Source organism: Macrobrachium nipponense, chromosome 29, assembly GCF_015104395.2.
Source record: "Macrobrachium nipponense isolate FS-2020 chromosome 29, ASM1510439v2, whole genome shotgun sequence".
Taxonomy (NCBI): Eukaryota; Metazoa; Arthropoda; class Malacostraca; order Decapoda; family Palaemonidae; genus Macrobrachium; species Macrobrachium nipponense.
The window spans coordinates 27,544,142-27,552,499 of record NC_061092.1 but is presented as its reverse complement, the minus strand read 5'-3'; the positions used below and the strand labels follow the sequence as shown (position 1 = coordinate 27,552,499).

The 8,358-nt window shown below is 39.3% G+C and overlaps 1 protein-coding gene across 1 annotated transcript in view; it reads left to right on the top strand.

Annotated features, from left to right (window-relative positions):
* The first annotated feature begins 451 nt into the window (after positions 1 to 451).
* LOC135206211 (uncharacterized) overlaps positions 452 to 8,358 on the top strand; it is a 32,911-nt gene continuing 25,004 nt past the window's right edge. The window contains exon 1 of the mRNA XM_064237548.1: positions 452 to 615. Within this exon, the coding sequence (XP_064093618.1) occupies positions 550 to 615 (66 nt within the window). The 5' untranslated portion in view covers positions 452 to 549. The remainder of the gene's footprint in view (positions 616 to 8,358) is intronic.

The following is an 8,358-nucleotide window of genomic DNA, read 5'->3' as shown; positions in this document are numbered from 1 at the left end:
AGACTCCTACGCTTTAGATAAAAAAAAAACTTCCAGACCAGTGTGGTCATATCCTCTTCCTTTAGTGAATATCAAGCCTTTTGTTTTTCTTCTAAACTGACCCTTGCACTAAATGCCACGTCATAATAACGTCATCTTTCATCCTGACCAACCACTCCAACTTACGCCTTCACCTTCCTGACGATTGACGAAACAAACCGACACACCCTCTTGAGCTAGCCCCCTTGCCAGACGTCAGATACACATACTATGTTTATATAAAGTATTCATACAAGGTGAACATTAGGAAACGGGACCTAAATAATAAGAATAACGAACTATAAAACCTTAGGGCTTCACAACAGTAATACGAGATGCATTATAATGTAATAGTCTTGATATGCACTATTGTTCCACGCCGGACGACAGTTTTTACTCTGTGGCAACGACAACTTGCCTGATATCAGGCGGAAGGCAACGTTTCCAAGCTTCAAAGTGATAACCGCGTTCGTTAACATCGCGTTCTCCTCGTGACGTCGTGGCATTATATTTTCGATAAACCTCTTCAAGATGGGTTTGACTTTCAACATCAAGGCTCTCTGCACTCTCAGCGGAGGACTTAAAGTGGTCCAAATCGTAAGTTAAATTCTAGATGTCTTAAAAATGGAGGTGAATAAGTGAAGCAGATTGCGAGTTTAGCACACCTGTAGTATGTCCGCGGCTCACATGGTATGGGTGACCAGCTTTGAAAGCTAGCTTTTTACTTACAACTTTTAATAAATCTGCACACGTTATCAGTTTTTTTTTTTTAATAAATCTGCGCGCATAATCAGTTTTTTATGTTTTAATAAATCTGCCGGCGTTATCAATTTTTGTAGTTAAAAAAAAAACTTGTTCGTTATAAATTATATATTTTTAACAAATCTACTAATTTAGATTCAATGTTATCAATTTAGTTTGTACAGTGTGCTGAATTTTCATTGTCAGGTGGTTTGGAAGATACGAGCGAGGTAGGATTTCTTCGTCAAGTAGGACGTGTTTTTTTTTCTTTTTTTTCTACGAGCTTTAAATAGGTACATGTTTACACACCCGGCATGGACACTAAAGCAGATTCTGTGAAATTGTACAGAGCTCTATTGGTAAATGTGGCTTTGTATTTTTTAACTTTGAAAACTTGGGGATAACTAAAGGAACATATTTCCTCTTTAAAATTACGCGCATTTTAGACCTACTTTTCAGACGCGGGCGGGCGGGTGGGGTGCTGTGCTGCTGCTGTCTTTGAATTCGGGTGGGTGTGGCCAGCGAGTTCAAGTACTTGGAACCTCCACACACACACACACACACACACACACAAACTAAGGTACAATGGAATTTACACACACAATGAAGCTGAAGTGCAACTTAGCGATTAGCCTTATTTTATCTCTCAAAAATCTACCATAACTTCATAATAATCCTGCTACTTTTGGTCGTTCTCCTGGTAAAAAAGAACATACATGGTTGGTAAACTTGATGTATTTTATGTACGGGCATTTTGAAATTATAATTGAAAATAGTGATGGCGTTTCCCGGCAAGGGCCAACTAAAATGTTAACGTAAATCGATGGTCCCACTATTAAAAAATGCATAACGCAATCTCCAAATGCAATAGCAGGGAGGGAGAGGGGGAGAGAGAGAGAGAGAGAGAGAGTTATGACATTTTGACAGTGCAGTTAATAGAGATAAGTCGTCTTACTTAATACGGCACAAATTAATGACTTCCTGCCATCAGGGTAACGGCTAAAATCAGACTATTCATACAAACAGGAGACTTTCGCCTTTTGCTAGAAATTCTTGTTATGGTGTCGGTATTAAGGGATAAGGGGAGAGGCAGGGGCTATGGATAGAGAGACATCTCCAAGTCATCCGCCTACACCTGTATATACACCCTTTGTGTATAGCCAAGGTCAACTTCATCTCCCGTGAGAGTTAGAGAGAGATGGTTTATTTGTGTGGAACCAAAATTAACGGCCTTTTGTTGGTTTCAGAAAAGTCTGATTTGCTCGGGAGACTAGCTTTCGTAAACTACATCAAAACTGAATGTTAAGTTAAATCATTTATTATTTTTTTCCTTTCTAACTATTTATTTTACTGAAATACAATCCAGCAGATGTACTATAAAAAAAAAGTATCGATAGACATTGGCTTCACGAGTTTACTACCATCTTGTTATCACGAGGCATTTAACGAATACGGTGTTATTGCCATCTCTCTCTCTCTCTCTCTCTCTCTCTCTCTCTCTCTCTCTCTCTCTCTCTCTCTCTGCTACCCACCACCGCCGAATAACTACCAAGTGGATGTGTTGAGTGAAGCGATCAGGATTGAAGATCTGTGGGAATTGTTGTATGCCGATGATCTGGTGATTACTGGTGAAAATAAGGAGGACCTACAGAAAAGCGTTGACGAATGGCAGGAATCTTTAGAGTGGGGTGGCTTAAAGGTGAATGTAAATAAAACAGAGGTTTTGCTGAGCAGTAGGGAAGATAAAGACAGAATAATAATACACGAAAGAAAAGGCTCGATTATAAAACAGGCAGAAAAGTTTAAATACTTAGGATCTACTTTAAGCCAAGAGGGAGGATGTGAGGCTGAAGTTGACAGTAGGATAAAAGCTGCATGGGGGAAGTGGAGAAAGGTAGCTGGAGTAGTGTGATAAAAAAATGCAAATCAAGCTAAAAGTCAAGATATACAACACAGTGACAAAACTAGTGTTAATGTATGGAGCAGAAACATGGGCTCTAAGAAGAAAAGAGGAAGTAAAGCTTAAGGGAACAGAGATGAGAATGCTGAGGTGAATTATGGGAATATCGTTGCCTGAGAGATTGGGAAATTACGACATAAGAAAGGCAGCCAGGCTTAGTAAAGATTACAGAGGTGATAAGAGTCGCGATTGAGATGGTATGGGCATGTGTTGAGGATGGATGACAAGGAGGGAGTGAAGAGGGCTTGGGAGGAACCTATTAGAGAAAGAAGATCAAGAGGGAGGCAGAGAATTAGATGGCGAGATAATGTGAAGGAAGATATGGAGAGAAGAGGTCTGGTGGAGAATTATGCCTCTGATAGAAGGCAGTGGAGAAGGCGCATCAGGCAACCGACCCCTTAATATAGGGATAATGGTGGGAAAGAAAAGGAAAATATGTTCACTACTTAGCTAAAACTGGAACTCCTTGACCACTGAATAAATTGAATTATATATATTATATATATATTTGAATTTTTATATATTATATATATATATATATATATATATATATATATATATATATGTATGCATATATAGTTTATATTATATATATGTAAAATAACTAAATATACTATACATATGTGTATTGTTATATACTATAATCTTACATATATACATACGTATGTATCATTTTTTAATGTAAGGCTGCAATAGTTTACTTCTATAATAACAAGCGATAACACAAAATCATAACTAGTTCTGGAAGGAGACCGCAGTCGCATGCAAGTGTTGCTGCTTATTGCAACTGCAAACATTCCTACTAATTTACCGGTGGTCGGCCCTTGCGTGATTCTCAGAGGTCAGACACGAATATCGAGTATTACTGGGTATGATGTCATCTCTGATAATGCTACAGCGATTATTTCTTCACAGAGAAGACGACATGTTTTATTCGTTCGGGATTTATCGCGGCTTACGACAAGTCTGTTTAAAATATATATATATATATAATATAGTATATATAATATATATTATATATATATATTATATATATATATATATATATATATATACGCATATAAACACACTCATGTGCAAGCGTGTGTGTGTGTGTGTGTGTGTATTATCACGTATCCATGCTTCTGCAAAAGTGGAACGGAAGTGTCCTTATGTGATGAATATTAATTTACTGTTGTGTCCGATGCTTTGGGTTTGCAACCAGCTGACATTTCATCCTGTCTAACAAATAGCAACAATAATACTCACGCAATCTCGCCTGCAAATAAATAGGGCAAGCCTCCTCCATGGCGGGGTGAGGGTGGGGGAGGGGGGAAGAGTTTGAACTGGTGACTAGTGAGACACCCTTATGAAAACCTTGAATAAAATCAACCTGTATATTTGGAAATCGGGTCTAGAATTGACCCCCCTGCCTCAAAGATTTGTTTATGAACGATCACAACATATGCTCCTTGCACTCTGTAAACAGAAGAGGGGCGTGTCCATCCACCTTCACTAAGAGAGAGAGAGAGAGTGAAGACAGACAGACTCAATATTTTTGGTATGTGTATGTGAACACATACCTGAATTGCTTCTGCTTGGCCCATTTATGTTTATTTCTTTTATACATTCCAACCGGAAATCATTCTTGCATGATGAATGTTGTTAATAACCCTAATAACAATTACACCTGAATGGCACTTTAAAAGTTGATTTGTAATATAATACTCGATTCCACGGACAAGCACAAAATCGATATATAATCACTAATATTTAAATGCCTGCGACGCACTCCTCATTGCCGGACATTCTATTCGCCACGGAAACGTAGTTTGAACTTTGTATTGATTTCTGTTGTGAATTTATGATAAAATTACACTGAATGTATTTGACAACTTCCACAAAATTAGACGAAGTTTTATGCAATTATATTATTATGTAACTAAGAATTCGACTGTGTTAAATGATGTTTGGGTGTCTGCATAGTTGCAATTAGGTTATTGACCTAATAACGTGACCCAAATACTGCAAAAGCCCAAAGCACTAGTAGTGTACGAAAGACATTCCTACCGATCTACGTGAGATTCATGACTTCACGAAATCGACAAAAAAGATACATAATCTGGCAGATTCAAGTCCAAACCAAGGCTTGACACAATTGAGAGAGATCATACGGATTCAAATGCAAGGTGACCCTCCTACTACAAGCAAATCGTGATACCCAGCCCTAACCTTTTCCGTAGCCAGGCCCTTGGCGACGCTTTGGCGAATAAAGGAAGAAGGAAAATCGATAGGATGTGCTCACCACAGGAGTTTTGTTTATACGCTTCTGCTGCAGGCGGCTGTAGCAACAGCAGAGCAGGGTAAGACACGAAAGAGTCACTGAGGTCACGTCAAACCGTCTTAGGTGAGTAATTCTGGTGAACCTTTTGACTCCAAGTACTACTAGTAAGTAGTAACAGGTGCAGAGTTCGAGTTATTTTCGTGTCGTGAGTAATGTTATAAGATAACTTGCATGAAGGCAGATCCAACGTTCATAAAGAAGTGCAACCGTTTTATCTTATTATCAAAGATAATTCAGTTATGTCGGACTCTACGTTCGTGAAAATATTAAGTCTTCATTCCTCCTCGGAGGATACCCACGAGTTATGGAGTTCTGTTGATAGACGTGCCTCTCTTTAGGTTGCCGGAGAGAGGGGACTCTCTCTCTCTCTCTCTCTCTCTCTCTCTCTCTCTCTCTCTCTCTCCAGATAAAATACACAAATCTTAAAGTCTACTTACAGAGCGGCATTTAAGCTTGGAACTTTCTTTCTCAATTCGTGACTTTCATCCGTAATCAATAAGGCAGTAAAACTTATAAATGCTTCCACACAAGAGAGAGGGAGAGAGAGAGTAGGATCCGGACGTTATATAATTTCCGGGAAGGTTCAAGCGTGGAAATGACGACCGACAGCCTTTCCGTTTTTTATCTTATCAGGAAAGGGATGGATGACTCCTTACTTCATCTTATCAAATAACGTGGCAGCACTTACCAAACGAAGTCAAGTGTCTGCTGCCTCACTCGTATATGCCAAAGAATGTCGGAAGGCTTCTTAAGAACGTTGAAGGTAAACCTGGCGAATGGCTCGGCTGTTCTCCAGACGGACCTCTACAGACGCAATAGAAAATCGAATCGATTGGCCTAAATGTCTACTACTGGTGGAAGGAATATCTCGCGTGGAATGCGTCCGTCTGCCGAGTGACTTCGGTTCTTCGAATCTTCCTACCAAATCGTTTTCTGGGTTAGGTCAATTGCTACGTGAGGAATGCCTTTCAGAGTCAGGTCATTTGCACCTTGAGGAATTATGCCTTTCTGGGTCAGGTCAATTGCACCTTGAGGAATGCCTTTCTGGGTTAAGGCAGCTATAAGCTGCGTCGATCTTTTATTACAATGTTTAGATGCTTAGGATTACAGCTTGAATTCTAAATCGTTAGATCGTGAAACCTGTGGATTATGTCTTCTCATGAAATGTGCTAAAACACAAATCCTTTTTCCAAGCAGACTCTCGATATTTTTTCAATATAGGGCCGATAAAAGGAGCTCTCTAAATGCAACAAATAAAAAAGTATATAATTCTCATGCATTCTGATGGTAAACCCACTGGGGATTAGTGCCTGTGCACCTCAAGCGGTGCATTGCATTAGGCATTACTTAACGTTACAGCGACCCACCAGCCTCTAGCTGCAACCCTTTTCCATCCTTTTACTGTACCCCCATTCATATTCTTTTTCTTCCATCTTACTTTCCTCAACCCTCTCCTAACAACTGATTCATAACGCAACTGCGAGGTCTTCCTATACTGTCTATTTCCATTTCAGCGCTGAATGATCTCATAGGTCCCAGCGATTGGCCTTTGCTCAGAATTCTAATTCTGCTCTTATCTGGCGAAAAAAAAAAAATATTACGAAACCCCCGCTATTCAGCCAACCACATTGCGTTAAAAGCCTCCTCGTTATGCCCATAACACAATCACGTGTACGCCAGGTCAACACAGCTGTTTTTTCTCCGACCCAAACAACAGTGACTCGCCCTCGACTCCATCAATCATAGGACTTTAGTCACGCTCTAACTGAATTACCCACAACGACCCCACATGCTGCCCCAGGACGACCTGCATCCTGTGGCATCGGGATTACTCATCGCAGGAGGCGATCCTGACCAAATCCTGTGTCATGCCCCATCCTGAAGACGATCAACGAGGCTCTCACAGCCTATTACTCACGAAGAAGTGACATTCTCCTCATTTCCCGTAGCAGTGACGTCCGTCTGCGGATTTCCTTTCTATCACATTCAGAATCCTACAAAGATTTTTTTTGCATTTACGATTACTATTTTTTTTAAATCCCACAAGGATTTTTTGTTTTTTTTAAATTTAATTTTTTTCTACCATACATCCGGAAGTCCTCTTTAGAGAAAGAAGTCCCAGAGGAAGTTACAATTGTGGTTTAAGCAGGTATTAGGGATGAGGCTGCTTGCTCCACTCAACTGTCCCTTGGGTAACGTTCAAAGGCCTATGAGCCAACGATGATGTCTCGGCAAAAACCCATCCATGCATTGGCCAAAACCATACCTGCTCAAGTAAGGTGACCAAACGACCAGCGGATTATATAATTATATATCGTAAATACAATTATGCATGCATACATACAAACATAAAATACACACACGTGGGTGTGTTCAAGTCCCTATCGTAATTTCTGTCGGAAATCCATACATTCAGCGATTGGCTTTATAGAAACGTCGTGAACACTGTCTATCCAGTGACCAACATCCAGCCTTTGGCGTGCAACTGCCTGGTATTTATCAAGTGTGCTAACTTTCAATTGCAATTTTCTAACAACATTCCCTGCAAACTTTCAATCCTGTTACACTACCTCCGTTCATATTCTCTTTCTTCCATCTTACTTTGCTCAACCCTCTCCTAACCATATTTCTTATTGCAACTGCGAGGTTTTCCTCCAGTTACATCCTTAAAACCTCCTTTACTCTCAATACCCTTTTCAGTGCTAAATGACCTCATAGTTCCCAGCGCTAGGCCTTTGGCCTAAATTGTATATTCCATATCCATTTCCTACCCCTCGCATATAGGGTTTCTTCTACGTAAAAGAAGGTTATCAATAGTCAAGTTTTGAGTTGTTTTATTTTCTGAGAGAGAGAGTTTTAAATATGTACGGAAAAAAATTCCAAGGCCACTGAAAAAATACGCAAGAAAAATGCACCACAATATCAGTGCAGATATCAGTCCACAAACTGAAGAGAGAGAGAGAGTTTTAAATATGAACTGAAAAAATTCCAAGGCCACTGAAAAAATCTGCAAGAAAAACGCACTACAATATCAATGCAGATATCCGTCCACGAACTAAGAGAGAGAGAGAGAGAGGTAGGTTTCATAGGGTTGCCCAAAGGGTCTTTAACTCAAGTACAACTTTATACATTATAAAAACCACTCGACTCTCAACCATCTTGCATAATAATAATAATAATGGCACTTCAAGCAATCTGCTAACATACTACCCCTATATATTATATATATATATATATATATATATATATATATATATATATATATATATAGATATATATATATATATATCTATATTATATATTAAGACATATATAG